General features: G+C 49.0%; 1 protein-coding gene across 5 annotated transcripts in view; it reads right to left on the reverse strand.

Moving 5' to 3' along the window:
* The window catches only part of LOC147010825 (uncharacterized), a 110,172-nt gene that overhangs the window by 25,910 nt on the left and 67,890 nt on the right, over nt 1-16,372 (reverse strand). For 2 of the 5 annotated variants that reach the window (XM_085859872.1, XM_085859871.1), the window contains exon 3: nt 3,390-3,475. The exons of the other annotated variants lie outside the window; for them this stretch is intronic. In XM_085859872.1, the coding sequence (XP_085715998.1) occupies nt 3,390-3,475 (86 nt within the window). The remainder of the gene's footprint in view (nt 1-3,389; nt 3,476-16,372) is intronic. 5 annotated transcript variants of the gene reach the window in all.

Below are 16,372 nucleotides of genomic sequence, written 5' to 3' on the forward strand. Positions count from 1 at the left end.
TTAATCTCAAGTCTGAACTCTCAAACCTGTCTCCCTCTTCCGAATCCTGGTGGAATCTAGTCAAGTCTGTTTCGGGTGTATGTTCCCCCTCCATTACCTCAAATGGCCAAACAGTTGACACTGCACATGAAAAGGCTGAATGCCTAAACTTTGTCTTTGCTTCTAAATCTTGTGTCCCATACCCATTGCTTTCTGGAGCCACCTTACCCAGTTGCACCTAGTTGTTTCTGGACTCTGTGTCCTTTTCTCCCGACAAGGTGGAGAGTTTTCTGTCAAAGCTCGACTCTGATTCTGCAACTGGACCAGACGGCATCAGTCCATGTGTCCTAAAAACCTGGTCTGCTACTTTTGCGCACCCTCTCTTTGTTCTATTCACCCTCTCATTTGCTCAATGTCATCTGGCATCTCCTTGAAAATCAGCATATGTTACCTCTCTGCATAAAAAAGTCATGGAATCCATCATCGCTTCCAACATGAAATCCTTCTTCTTCTTCTCCTCTAATGCCCTGATTTCTGACCATAAATTTGGATTCAGACAAAGTCACTCAACCCGGGATATGCTGCTTCTGTTTACCAACAATTGATGGAGATCCTCAATGCCAGACATGGGATGAGAGCAATCTCCCTAGACATATCACAACCTTTTGATATGGTCTGGCATCCTGCACTGCTCAACAAACTCTCTTCTAATGGTATCCAAGGCAATCTCCACTCATGGATCATGGACTTCCTCTCCTGTCGCAGTCAATGCATCGCTCTTAATGGCTCTCTCTCTCTCTCTCTCTCTCTCTCTCTCTCTCTCTCTCTCTCTCTCTCTCTCTCTCTCTCTCTCTCTCTCTCTCTCTCTCTCTCTCTCTCTCTCTCTCTCTCTCTCTCTCTCTCTCTCTCTCTCTCTCTCTCTCTCTCTCTCTCTCTCTCTCTCTCTCTCTCTCTCTCTCTCTCTCTCTCTCTCTCTCTCTCTCTCTCTCTCTCTCTCTCTCTCTCTCTCTCTCTCTCTCTCTCTCTCTCTCTCTCTCTCTCTCTCTCTCTCTCTTATCTCCTCTTCCTGTCCAGGCTGGAGTTCCTCAAGGTAGTGTTCTGTGCCCTATGCTTTTTCTGATTTTCATCAATGACCTCTCCGACTCTTTTAAATCCTCTATCTCTTTTCTGACAACTCCATCCTCTGCTGTACCATCCCTCATCCCTGAAATCAGCAGGCAGCAGCCTCTTCACTCCCTGCAGACCTGGATAAAAATCACAAGCTGGTCAAACACTTGGAACATGTCTTTCAATCCTGACAAATGTCACGCTCTCACTTTGTCTCTCTGAAAGAACCATCTGGAAATCCACCCCCCCCTCTACTTTCTCAACAATCCTCTTGAAAAAGTTCATCTTTCAATCCTGACAAATGTCTTTCAATCCTGACAAATGTCACGCTCTCACTTTGTCTCTCTGAAAGAACCATCTGGAAATCCACCCCCCCCTCTACTTTCTCAACAATCCTCTTGAAAAAGTTCATCTTTCAAGCTTTTGTGTCTCACTATCTGCCATGATCTTTCCTGGGACAGCCACATTTCTCAGCTGGCCTCCAAAGTTGGTCGCCGACTGGGCATCCTCTGTCATGCAAAGTCCTTCCTTGGAACATCTGAGCCTCTAACCACATACAAAGCTTTCATCCGTAGCTTGATGGAGTGCAGCTCTCCTCTCTGGGCTGGTGCTCCTGTCTCTCACGTAGCTCGGCTTCACTCTGTGGAAACCAAAGTTTTTAGTATCATTGGTATCTCCCACAATGAAGCCGAGTCTTTGGATATATCTCCATCTCTATCTCTCTGACCGCAAGCAGGTTGGTGGTCTTTCTGTCTTCTTCAGTCTCCTCTCAAGCCATGCCCCCCCCCCCCCCCGCTGTCTCTGATCTGTCCCCCTGTATTTCTACAGGATGCTAAAGGTCAGCCAGCAACCCCCTTCTGGTGAAACTGCCAAAATGAAGAATCACTGCTCACCTTCACTCTTTCATTCCTCTTTTTCCCCACTTCTGGAATAAACTCCCACACTCTCTTCAATCCCACTCTTCCCTCAAGGTCTTCAAAACAGCTGTTCACCACCATCTAATATCTTCCCCCATCAAAAACTACGATCTTTTCTACCCCTTGTTAATCCACCCCAAACCCACCTCCTTCATATTCCCTGCTTTCCTTCCTGAAAGCCCCTGTAGTATCCATCTTGTTTACCCAGTGTACCCCACCCCATTCCTCTCCCCTACACAGATCGAATGTCTCTGCTCCCCACTGTTTTATGCTTCCCTCTCCTGCCCCCTCTTGTCTCCTGCTCCCCTTGTTATATGTTCTGTGTGTTAGCTCTTGTATGAGCCTCGACAATATATTCAAAAAAAAAAACCATAGCACATCAACATTTAATCGTGACTTTTATACCTTACCACCACGACCATCGAGTGGTGTATTTTGTTTGCATGGCTAAACAACCACAACGACAACCAACCAGCTCTTTGTTTGCAACCAACATTCACCTTGAGGCCTCGGCCTCTCGACGCCGAGGAATCCATCCCATTTCGGAAACAGCTGGAGATACCACGGGAAGGATTTTTCATCAACTTGACTTCATTTAAAGCATGTCACTGCATTTTAACTGTGAGTGAATTTTCATTTTGTCCTGGTTTAAACAACATATTTCATAAAAAAAAAAAACACACCAAAAGGGAACATCACCACAATGGTTTGACTCATTTAGTTTTGGGCTGCTGTATTCAAATGTTTTGCTTGGGGAGGCTGTGGTGGAGGGAGTAGGGGGTATGTTGGGAGGAAAAAAATTTAAAAATACATTTTCAAATACTATGTATTTATACACATTACAGGGTATACAATGTTAGTAACCATTGTTACGTTCATGGGGTGGAATGGGAAGAGTAGGAGAACCGACCAATTGCTAAACAATGACCCAAGCTGTTACGTTTTAGGTGTCTCACATAGGAAATGCCAGTTGAGCTGTGGGACCAAAATAGCTCCTTTTGTTTTGTGTTTTGTTTTGCTTTAAATTCCTTCATTATCCACCTCTCACGTCACAGAATTTGACATAGTTCCCATGGGTGAGACTTTCACATGTCTTTTGGGTTTACCTTGGATGATTCTGAGATTGAAAAAGAAGGACGCAAGTCTCTCCCTTCCTCCCCACACTCGGTCCTTTTTGACATGTTTCTTGGCTCATGGTGGAACGGAAATGGCAGTATATGTCCTGGCTTAAACATTGGAGGAAAACCACGTTTAGACCAGAGGCATGGGTATGTGAGACACAGTTGAAACGACCACGTTCAACGCAGAAACACGAGCCGAGGGAGAAACGATAGCCGAGAGGAAGCCGACTTTTTGTGGCTTGTGGTGATGTGTGTGCTTCAGTACCTGCGAAGCCGTGTGGAGGACCCGCCTCTGGAATCAATTTCCACATCCTCTCCAATTTCATTCTTTCATCCAGGTCTTCAACACAGCTGTTCAACACCATCTAAGATCATCCCCAATCCTCGTTCACCCTAACCTAAATCCCCTCCTCCTTCCAATTTTCCAGTTTTCCCTCCTTGGAGTTTACTTCATTATCCATTTTGTCCACCCCATGCAAGTGTTATGTCCTGATCCATTCAATGTTCCAGCTCTTCGAGGAGCCTCAACTATGTATACAATTCTTTTTTTTGCAAAATTTGATTTGAAGTCATCAAATTCCCCCCTTACACATCACAAGGAATCAACACCCTTTCAAAACTCCAAGTCCTCAACCTCCCCCTCCCAACCCAAAAGCTTTAATCCCCTCACCACTCCAAGCCTTCAAACCCCCTCCCCACCCTCCCCCCACCAAAACTCCCCAACCCCCACCCCCTTCTGCCACCATCCACTCAAAATCTCAACCTCCCCTTCCTCTGTCACAGCTTTGCTCTCCCCTCCTCTAAACCCCAACTCTGTTCCCTCCCCTATGAATCCCAACTCTCTGTCCTCCCCCACCCCTCATCCTGCTCATAAAAACGAAAGGGCATTCTTACATGGATCATGACATATTTCATATTATCACCACAATCACCGAGTTTGAAGTTTTATTACTTGGAACCTCCTTATCATTACTTGCCAATAAACGACTATCTGAGTATTCTGGTGTATTTTGTGTCACCGACAATGAAATGTAGCATTGTAAAACATGTTTGTGAAAATAAATAATGTAATAAAACCCATTTTTGATTCCTACCAACCTGCATTTCGTTGCCTCTAACTTTCAACACGTCATGTCAAAATTTCCCTCATGAGGGATAGAATTCATCGATATGGCCAAAAGAAGTCATGGTCTAGATTCTAGATGTTTATCCTCATCGTTATCAATGTAATGAATCTGAGCTGTGTTCAGTTACCAAGTTGATTGCAGAACGCTTGCCAAATGGCTTAAGCCAGTGGTTCTTAACCGGGGGTACGTGTAGCCCCTGGGGTACGAAGCATCAAAGCAGGGGGTACGATATATGGTGGCAAATTCAATACTGTATAGTACTTAAATTCCAATAATAATAAATAAATAAATAACTAATAAGAATTTTTTAGACAGGGGGTACGGGGAAATATTATGAAAGCTCAAGGGGTACGAGCACATAAAAAGGTTAAGAACCACTGGCTTAAGCACTCAAGCAAACACTTCATTAAAAACCATCGATAAGGAACGGCTGGCTTGGCAAGCACTATCGAGCTCCTTAGTGACTGAACATTGCTGGACAACTCGACAGCATACATACAAAAGGACAATTTTTAAAATTAAAGACTTCAGATATTAATCACGACTATTTTTGTTGAAATGAAAATGTACCTTGTTCAGTTTTCAATGGGTTGTTTTCGTTTTTTTTTGAAATATATATGAACTCAGAGATGCTGTTGAGTGTACGAAAATGCACATATACATTTCAACGTGTACATGTGCATAATTACTTTGAAAAGGTAGAGCTAAAAATGTATATATCTTGGGAATTTCCCCGACTAATTAATTACGTATGCAGGTATCTCACTCCCGCCCTGTTTTCGTCGCCTCTAATGTCGAGTTACTTCACATAATATGTGAATTACATGTCCAAGCACATGTGAAATACTGTTTGCTTAGAAATCCTGTACCTGCACACTATTCAGCCATGAAAACTCAGGCAAAATCAAAAAGTTTTTTTTATTAAACAATTCACTATTTTCTTTTCTCTGCATTTTGAGAATGTACCTTCTTTTGGTGGTGTATAATAGACCACTGCCACTGTCGCTCCGAACAAAACATGCATTCCCTCATTTCCTCTGCATGAGTTGGAATTAAAATGTACCTTTGTTTACTCAAAACGGTACCTTTATTTAATGAGAGAAGACGCGTTGTTTAGTCTTCAAATGTACACCAGAGGCGTGAAAGGCCTGCGAACCAGCATGGAGCGACAATATGTCGACGATTCGATTTTGAAGCCATGTCCAGATGGACAGACAGACTGGCGGAGAATTTATATGTAAAGATAAAGATAATATAATACCAACAGGTATCAGCGGAACATCCGAACAATGCAGAATGTGACTTCAAGTCCTCAACTTCTCCCCCCCCCCCCACAAAACCCCCAAGTCCTCAATGGCCCCTCCAAAACCCATAGTCCTCAACTGCCACTCACAAATCCCAAGTCCTCAACTACCCCATCCAAACCCCAAACCACAGGGCCACATCCGCCCCACCCAAACCCAAAGTCATCAAGACCCCTTCCCAAACCACAACTCTTCAACCCACCCCCCCCCAACCACAACTCTTCAACCCACCCACCCCGCCCCACAACTCAATCCCTCCCCCCCCAAAAGTTTCAACCTCTCCCTCCCAACTCTGCCCTATCTTTGCTTCCCCCTATGGTGTACGAGGTGCAGTGGAACACGAGAAGCAAGAGTGTTATCATCAACTCCGCTTTATTGCGTGTCCTGATGTACATTCCTGCCACCCCTAGCAGGCGAGTCATGATATACGAAAACCCAATCACGTGATACAGCACACTCCTCCCCTCGTAAAATGACAAGTCAAATGATGAAAGGACAATCATAACATGACCAACCGAAACCAATCAACACACATAATCCTCCAAGTACCGCGGCCACACCCTGACCCGCCTCGGACAGGCAGCGCCGCCAGACGGCCCAGGCTCAGACTCCTCCCGGCTCGGTCGAGGTGACACCCCCGCCAGACTCACGCCATCCGCAATAACAACCGTCCCCGGCCGACCAGCCTGCCCGACGTCCCCGGGCAGGACTGAATCAGGTGCAGACCCCGTGGGCATCGGCACATCCGGCCCTGGCGATACAACGTCTGGCCACGGCGACATTACAGGTGGGGGTCCCACATCGTTCGGCCCGGAGGGGGGCGTAGGGGGGGGTGACGCTGAACAGCGATCATGCATTTGGTCCACGTGCCGCTTCTACACCTCCCCACCATCAGTCCGCACCATGCAATTCGCCGGCCCCAGTACCACAGAGACCACAGCCGGCACCCATTTGGACCCGTGGAAATAATCGCGCACCATTACCCACTGTCCCACATCGAAACCGCGCAGCAGCGTCGGACGCGACACCGCCCCACTCCCCGACCCTCCAGGTCGCAGCAAATCCAGTCTGGACCGCAATGCCCGTCTATAGAGACGAATGGCAGGCGAATCACCCATGACAGGATGAATCGCGTTCCTGTAATGGAGCAAAAAGACATCGACCAGCGCCTGCACAGGTGCAACACCCCCCCTGCGCAAAGCCCGTTTCAACATCTTAACAAACGACTCAGCCTGCCCATTCGTCTCAGGATGATATGGTGCGGACCTTAGATATCGAATACCATTTTGACGCATAAACTCATCAAATACATGTGCGATGAACTGCGGACCGTTATCAGAGACCAGGATCTCCGGTAATCCTTTATTAGCAAAGATCGTCCGCAGTTTCTCGACTGTAATGTTTGCTGATGTATGCTGCATCACTACAACCTCCGGCCATTTGGAGAATGCATCGATCACAATCAAAAACATTTTGCCATTAACCGGCCCCGCAAAATCCACATGGACCGTCTGCCAGGCTCTGTCTGGGGTTGGCCATCGCCCCGAGGCTCAACGCAGGTTATCAGCATCTGTTTGACACGTGGCGCAACGCTTAACCAACTGCTCAATGTCTTTGTCCAACCCCGGCCACCACAACAGGCTACGAGCAAGACTCTTGGTCTTCACGACGCCAAGGTGACTGACATGCAGTTCTTCCAAACACCGCTGCCTGAACTTCGGTGGAATCACCGTCCTCATTCCCCACATAACGCACCATTGGACCAACGACAGCTCCGATGCGCGCGACGTGAAAGGTTGAAATGCCGGTGTCGAAGGTAGATCGCTCCAATTCCCCGTAGAAATTGCCTGGACGACACGGGCGAGCACTGGATCATGAGCCGATTCCACCGCGACCTGTCTGGCCGTGATCGGCCCGCTTTGGATCTGGCCCAGCGCAAACACATCGACCCGGTCGGCCGATTCAGACGCAGCTGGACCCTCCGCACACAGCAAGCGTGAGAGCCCGTCGCAGTTAGCATGCTTCTCGGTGCTTCGGAACTGAATATCATAATCGTAAGCAGCAAGAAACAGACACCACCGCTGTATTCGCGTGGCCACGACCACCGGTACCCCGCGTTCAGGTCTCAGGATGAATTGAAGCGGTTTGTGATCCGTCTGCAAAGTGAAATGCCGCCCCAGCAGGTATTGATGAAACCTCCACACACCCCAGACGAGGATGAGAGCCTCGTGCTCGATCTGGGCATATTCCCGCTCTGCTGCGGACAGGGTCCGGGATGCAAAACAAACAGGCCGCTTGGAACCATCGTCCATCCTGTGGGAGAGCACTGCCCCGATACCATATGCAGAGCTGTCGCATGCCAATAAGAGCGGACGCGCAGGCTCGTAGTGCACGAGGACCATATCCTCTGTGAGCAGCCTCTTGACGTGGTCGAACGATGCCTGGTGTGCAGGCCCCCAGGCCCAGCGATCGTTCTTCCTGAACAACCGTGTTAACGGCGCAAGTTGTGAGCTGAGTCCGCGCACGAACCTTTGGTAATATTGGGCCATACCAATGAAGGAGCGCAGCTGCGTCTTGTCGCGAGGCGGTGGCATGTGTTGAATCGCCTCCACCTTCCGAGGGCCTTTCAACAGCCCCCTCCGGCATGATGATGTGCCCGAGGTATTCTAAGCGCTGCTTGAAGAATGCGCACTTGTCCCTGTTCAAGCGCAGGCCGCACGCTTCTAGCTTTGTCAGCACTTGGGCAATGTTCGCAAGGTGCTCGTCCGCCGTTTTTCCCGCAATGAGCACATCGTCCAGGTAGGTCTGAGCGGGCAGGCCAATGCAAACCTGATCCATGGCTTTCTGCCACAAGGCTGGGGCCGACGCAATCCCAAAACAGAGTCGGGTATATCGATAGAGCCCTTGACACGTGTTGATTGTCAAAAGCTCGCTACTCCCGGGATCCATCGCCAGGTGAAAATATGCATCACGCAGGTCTAGCTTCGTGAAGTATCGACTCCCCGCCAATTGTGCATATATTTCATCGATTGACGGAAGTGGATATTGTTCCACGCTGAGCCCCGGGTTAACCGTGGATTTGAAGTCCCCGCATAATCGGACATCTCCATTCCGTTTCAGCACCGTGACGACCGGGGTGGCCCAATCTGAGTACGACACCCGTTCGATCACTCCACAGGCTTCCAGCCTATTCAGTCCACCCTTGACCTTGTCCCGCAGGGCATAAGGCACCGGTCGTGGTTTACAAAAACGAGCAACCACCCCCTCCTTCAGGAAGAGCTTTGCCTCCACGCCCTTGAGTTTCCCAATGTCGTCGCAAAACAAACCTTGATGTCTTTGAAGAATCTTCTCCAACTGATCCTCCCACCGGCTCGGCACGGGTTGCACAAGGTGAACTGCGGCCCAGTCTAGCCTGATGCGGGACAGCCAGTCTTGGCCGAGGAGAGATGGTCCCCTCCCCCGCACGACGTACAACGGAAGCGCGGCGACCTGGCCTTGGTACTGCACAGACACGTCTGCCATCCCGACTGGCGTTATCTTCTCGCAGGTGTACGTGAACAGCGTGAGGTTTGACCTGATAAGCTTTAGGCTGTTGAGTCTATGCGCAGTCTGTTCGCCTATGATCGACACAGCCGCTCCTGTATCGACCTGAAACGTGATCGGCGTTTTGTTCACTTCGATTTCCACCATCATCCGGCGCGCCGCCGCAGGGCCAATTGAAAACAGGCTCAACAACGGCTGCCGGTTCCGCCCCGGGTTGCCGAGGTCGCCTCGCACATTGCCGTCCATGACCTTAACGGTGGCCAGCGCCCCACGGCACACACGCTTCAGATGACCCACCTTGTGACAATTTAAACACACGGTGCCTTTATACGGGCACGCACTGTGCAGGTGTCGACCTCTGCATTCCAAACACATCCGCGGGGTCACCTCGCCGCACGTGCGGTCGCGCGGCGACGTCCGACCCGCACCGAAGGTCATGCGCGCGCCCTGGGGTGCTTGCGACCCTGCGTGGCCGGTGATGGCCCGAACATCCCCGCGAGTCTGCTCAACCGCTGTAGCCATGCTGACCGCCGAGTCGAATGTAATGGCTTCACCCTTCAGCCGTAGAACCGCCGAAACCATCTTCGCATCTTGTAAACCAGCAATAAAACGATCTCTGAGCCGAGCCGGACGCTCCTCCACCGTGAACTTGCATGCCACGGACGAATGCTTCATTCGCGCCACGAAATCAACGACGCGCTCCTCTGCACCTTTCGAGAGGCGATCGAACTGGTATCGAGCGAGCTGTAATGACTTCTCTGGCGCCATGTGTGCTTTCATCTTCTGCACAATGTCCCGAAACGACAGCTCGTCATCACGGGGCTTGTCCGGCACCACCAAATCACTCAGTAGTCGATAATGCTCCGCCGATAGCGAGGCGAGCAATATCGACTTCTGTTTGCTCTCGTCGACCACATCATTCGCGTTGAAATAGCATCCCAATTGTTCTGAAAACAATTCGAAGTCATCTCCGACAAAAACGGGCACAAGTCCGTTTTCAACCATCCTCGTCAGCCAACTATGGTGTACGCGGTGCAGTGGAACACGAGAAGCAAGAGTGTTCGCATCAACTCCGCTTTATTGCGCGTCCTGATGTACATTCCTGCCACCCCTAGCGGGCGAGTCATGATATACGAAAACCCAATCACGTGATACAGCACACACACCCCCCTCTCCAACCCCCAGTCCTCCATCATTACATATTTAAAATCACATCACCACAATCACTGAGTTTAAAGTTGTCTTACTTATGATTACTCTTCAGTAAATGGCGGTTTCACACGGGTGGTTCTCCTTCATTAAGGGCCCACAAATCTTCGTACAGTTTCTTCTCACGAACGAATGTGCCAACCCCGCTCCTCCATTGCATCAGGTCTGCTCATCGCAAATGGTCGCCAACTTTCTCCTTGACCATATGATGGGACAATTTATGAGGCTCCTAGATAAGGCCACGAGGCACGCTCTTCTTCTCTGAGAAATGTACAACTTTGTGACTCAGCCAAGCAGTAATGGCTCGCATCTTGCTCTAGCATGTGGGAAAATTCACATAACACAAACACAAAAATCGTGCTACTATTTTGTTGTGCCGATAGGAGAAGCCAGCGAGCAAGAACCCTTTTGTCTCCACCGCGTACCTCACCCAACTCTATGCTCTCTGATCATGTTCCCTTCTCTCACGTCACACCGATCAATCATAGGCCTCATGGCATGGCCTGTTGGCCCGAAGCTGAGGTTTCCTGCCTGCTCGGAAATGTTCGGCCCTATTGTTGTTGCTGTTGTTGAAAGCGTGGTTCTTACATTTCCAGTTTTGTAAATGAAAAAACGTAGGAAAAGGTCACAGGGGGCAATTGGCTTTAAACCCGACCTAATTAACACAGCACTGCCCCCCGTACGGTGACACATAACTTAAGCTGACAGTTTCCCCCGACTTAAATTGCATCGAGATGTCTCCTGCTTGTCCACGGCCCATGCTACTCGATACAATTCTACCTTTGCTCTGAAATTCCTCCATTTACCCCACGAACATAACAATAACAATAACAATATATATATATATATATATATATATATATATATATATATATATATATATATATATATATATATATTGTTGCAGTTGTAAGAACCGCATCCCTCCAACACCAATGGCAGTCAACATACGGTGGTCCCCAGACAGTTATTTCATTAATGTACGTTCAGATAGTCCCTTCCTTCTTGTCTAGTGGGTCAAACGGGACAGTGCGTTGTGTCAATCTCATAGCTGGGTCTGATTAAATCTCTGAACTTCATTCCTACCCTGGCTTTTTCTCTATTCCTGAGGTAAATCCAAGCAAGGGGTCCTCGCATGAGCCAGCAGGCGCTATGCTCGGACACCCATTGGTAAAAACCACAGCAGCGCCCTTTGAGTAAGAATGCGTCCTCACAGAAGACCAATGGCAGCAGTGGAAGCCAACAATAAACGCCAGCGCTGCATGGAGCATGCGCAGCGCAACGATGACCCCCCACTCTCTGTTCAGGTGATCAGAGGCATAACCAACACACCAAATGCTAACAACATACAGTGTGCACGTGACGCACTCTTCTTCAATCCAAATCTCCATTAATAAATATATCTGTCCCCTTTTCAATCCGAATCTCCATCTAATAATATATCCAATCCTTTCCCTCAATTCCCTGACACAGATCAGGGCTGACATCCCACTGCCTCTGTTAACCGCGAACACGATGCTCGATGACGGGCGGACCCGCATGCTGACCACGTGTACAATGGAAAACCCGTGCACACTGTTCGGGGCATGCTCGATGGCGGGTGGACCTGCGTGCTGACCACGTGTACAATGGCGGACTCGCACGCAGCCCGTGATACTTTATCATCGTGCAGAACGGGGCACGAATAACACACATCTTTTGTAGGTTCTGTGCATGGGGTTACAATAACGTCTTACCGTCGGTCTTCGCTCACCACGACGGCCACAAATGTCTCCCGCGGACGGCAGACATCCTCCCACACCTCTGCCTCAATGCAGCTGCTACCAGGCAGAGGCATGCTGTGCGGCCGGATTGCTCAGGGCGCGTGGCACTCCACGGAGCAGGCACATTGACCAGTGCTAACCGCGGGTCGCTGGGGCATGCACGGGTTTTGGTGCAAGGCGATGCATATCACGGAGTTCGGTGCAAGGCGATGCATATCACGGAGTTCGGTGCAAGGCGATGCATATCACGGAGTTCGGTGCAAGGCGATTCATATCACGGAGTTCGGTGCAAGGCGATTCATATCACGGAGTTCGGTGCAAGGCGATGCATATCACGGAGTTCGGTGCAAGGCGATTCATATCACGGAGTTCGGTGCAAGGCGATTCATATCACGGAGTTCGGTGCAAGGCGATTCATATCACGGAGTTCGGTGCAAGGCGATTCATATCACGGAGTTCGGTGCAAGGCGATTCATATCACGGAGTTCGGTGCAAGGCGATGCATATCACGGAGTTCGGTGCAAGGCGATTCATATCACGGAGTTCGGTGCAAGGCGATTCATATCACGGAGTTCGGTGCAAGGCGATTCATATCACGGAGTTCGGTGCAAGGCGATGCATATCACGGAGTTCGGTGCAAGGCGATTCATATCACGGAGTTCGGTGCAAGGCGATTCATATCACGGAGTTCAGTGCAAGGCGATGCATATCACGGAGTTCGGTGTAAGGCGATGCATATCACGGAGTACGGTGCAAGGCGATGCATATCACGGAGTTCGGTGCAAGGCGATTCATATCACGGAGTTCAGTGCAAGGCGATGCATATCACGGAGTTCGGTGCAAGGCGATGCATATCACGGAGTTCGGTGCAAGGCGATTCATATCACGGAGTACGGTGTAAGGCGATGCATATCACGGAGTACGGTGCAAGGCGATGCATATCACGGAGTTCAGTGCAAGGCGATTCATATCACGGAGTTCGGTGCAAGGCGATTCATATCACGGAGTTCAGTGCAAGGCGATGCATATCACGGAGTTCGGTGCAAGGCGATGCATATCACGGAGTTCGGTGCAAGGCGATTCATATCACGGAGTACGGTGTAAGGCGATGCATATCACGGAGTACGGTGCAAGGCGATGCATATCACGGAGTTCAGTGCAAGGCGATGCATATCACGGAGTTCGGTGCAAGGCGATTCATATCACGGAGTTCGGTGCAAGGCGATTCAGATCACGGAGTTCGGTGCAAAGCAATTCATATCACGGGGTTCGGAGTGAGATGATTCTTCAGCTTGCAACAATCTTGCCGGAAGTGAAGTGGAGCCACATCCGGCCATCACGGTCGGGCCACACAGTGGCCGGGGCCAATCAGAGCGCCTGATTCCGGTGACGACAAATCGCTTTTGGGTGGCGCCCCCACCCTGCACCACGGGGCTTATAAAAGGCGGATCGCGAAGCCGTCCATCCTCTTTCTCATGCGCTGGATCTCCAACTCACCTTCTCCACCCGCCCTTCTTCTCCCACTGATTCCGCCCTTCTTTACCAATTCGCCTGCTGACTCCGCCTTCTTCACCACCTCGTCCCCTCTCTCCACCCACTCAATTTTGACTCTGCCTCTCTCCACCCACTCGCTGCTGGCTCCACCCAAGTCCCTCTCTTCAAGCCTGACGGTCGCGTCTCATTCTCTGGACTGACGCTAGCTGCACGAAGTGCCACAAAGCAAGAGATGATGTGACAGCTGTCAGGTAGGTATCGCCAAGCGGAGCATCCTCCCACAATGCACTAGTGGCGTGATCGGGCAATCATGCAAGGTATTGAGAGACTGTTAGCCTCATCTCTTCTGCTTTTTCTCTTCATGAACTCCTCTTCATCGGTGTGTGTGTGTGTGTGTGTGTGTGTGTGTGTGTGTGTGTGTGTGTGTGTGTGTGTGTGTGTGTGTGTGTGTGTGTGTGTGTGTGTATATGTCTCCTGGTGCATGTCCTCACTTAAGTTAAGATTGTACAAGAATTATATCGGGATAACTCTGCTCTGTGTCTGCTTTAGTAAGTTGCTTTTTTATTGCTGCACTTTTCACATTTCTTCCTATTCCTGCTACAGACAACAACAAACAACATCCACTGTGCCACATATCTTTCCTCGCCTGCCTGTTAATAAATCCTTTGTTGAAATGTTCTCAGCTCGGTTTTGTCTTTTCTTTCATTGACCCTGCATGGTCCTTATCCTAACCTAGCCGGGACTTTATTTCCAACAATCCGTTCCTTTTAGCCGGTATGTCCTTGGCAGTGTTGCTCGGCTGCATCTGATCCAGTAAAGTGATCCGGTTCGGACAAGGTGTACCAAGGGCGTCCCCCGGTAATTAGATTACATGGTTATTTCTAGGTAACCGGATTAACTAGCCGGAGGACCTTAAGTCACGTGGTTGAGTTATTGGCATTCACGGTCGGTTAGCGACCGCTGCATCATGGAATTATCAGTGTGTGACGGCCTGCAATTCCAGGAAATCTGGTGGGAACCCAAGATAGCTCCCCCCCCCCCCCCGGTGGTCTTCTCACCCGACCCCCGGCCCACAACAATATATATATATATATATATATATATATATATATATATATATATATATATATATATATATATATATATATATATACACATGTGTGCAGATATACAATCAGCCTGGTGTTGGCGTAGTGGTTAGGGTAGCGGCTTGGGATCCAAAAGGTCCTGAGTTCAAGCCCCATTGGCCACTTGAATTAATGCACACCAGGAGGTTGAATCAGCCTGTCAACCTTCCGAGGTCGGCGAAATGAGTACCAGTGTACTGGGCCCGGTGTATACCCCGGTTAGAATAGGTGTACCATATCCCTGTGTCGTAAGAAGCGACCAGGGTTGCGTCAGGAAGGGCATCCGGCGTAAAACCTGTGCCAAATCATTATGCGGATCATAACGGATGATCTGCTGTGGCGACCCCTAATGGGAGCAGCCGAAAGAAGAAGGAAGTGTGCAGATATACAATCGACTCCTCCCTTGCTCTTCCTGCTGAAGAAGCTGCATCAAGCAACCAAGAAAGGCTCCCACGATAAGCCCTTTGCTGTTTCAAACCCTTCCCAGAGTTCCTCCACAGCTATAAAGACATTCACAAATAGTACACACATGAGAATCCCAAGGCGACACACCCCCTTAGCTGCCGGACCGGTTTCATCACTTATTGGCGAATCATTAGCAAACAGTACAGACAGCAATGCAGACCAATGAGGCTCCCAAGCATGTACCATGTTCAAATGTCGAAAGCAGCCAATATATAAATGATAAAGAAAGACCCACCCACATCTCTCACCTGTGAATGGAGGGAATAACCAATCAGCTCTCATCGAATCAATTAAACCCAGGTGGCGAGGATTATATTAATAAATCAAGTCCACCCTTGCTCTTCAAGCTGACCAACCAATATACTTGAAAAATCTTCAATTTTCACAACAGACAAACAGACAAACAAACAGACAGACAGACAGGGTGAAAACATAACCTCCTTCCACCTTCTGTGTGCGAAGGTAAAAATGAAAAAGGATGTTGGGATGTTCCTCAAAAAAGTATGTAAACAATGTATGGATGGTTACAAGTAATGATCATGTGAAACCATCTGATGTTATCTTTCTTATATTAGATGTTATCTTTCTTTGAATAATGGTTGTCCCTAAAAAAGACACCGAGTGTGTGTGTGTGTGTGTGTGTGTGTGTGTGTGTGTGTGTGTGTGTGTGTGTGTGTGTGTGTGTGTGTGTGTGTGTGTGTGTGTGTGTGTGTGTGTGTGTGTGTGTGTGTAAAAATGTAAACCTTTCTCGACCTCCCAGGAGCAACCCAGAGATTCATCACATCCAAGATGTTGTGGTTGGGGTCGGGGGTGGGGGAGGGCAGGAGAGAAAGGAGTGGGTGTATGGAATGGCCTGGTTTTCTGTATTTGAAAATATATATTGGTTCTGTACCTGGGATCCCAGCATCAGGAGCTATGCTCTCAGGTGAGAATGCCGCAGAGTTCCAAAGGATGATGGTGTCAAGGAAAAGGTTGGGGGGGAATTTTCAATAAGTTTTTAAACAAAAAAGCAGAAATCCACAATGTCAGAAGTCTTGTTTGTACCTGTACGTACCTGTGATGTTCATCGTATATTTGGGAAATTCAAAAAGAACGCCAAATGGATTTCTATGTCTCTATAAAGAGAATCCAACATGTAGAAGTATCAGACAAGGACTTCAAGGGTGGGGTAGGGAGAAACAAGTGGGATAAAGCTATTGCTTTCAGACTTCACCAA

Source organism: Eptatretus burgeri, chromosome 16 (assembly GCF_056783735.1).
Source record: "Eptatretus burgeri isolate ZD-2024b chromosome 16, Ebu_testis_v1, whole genome shotgun sequence".
NCBI lineage: Eukaryota > Metazoa > Chordata > Myxini > Myxiniformes > Myxinidae > Eptatretus > Eptatretus burgeri.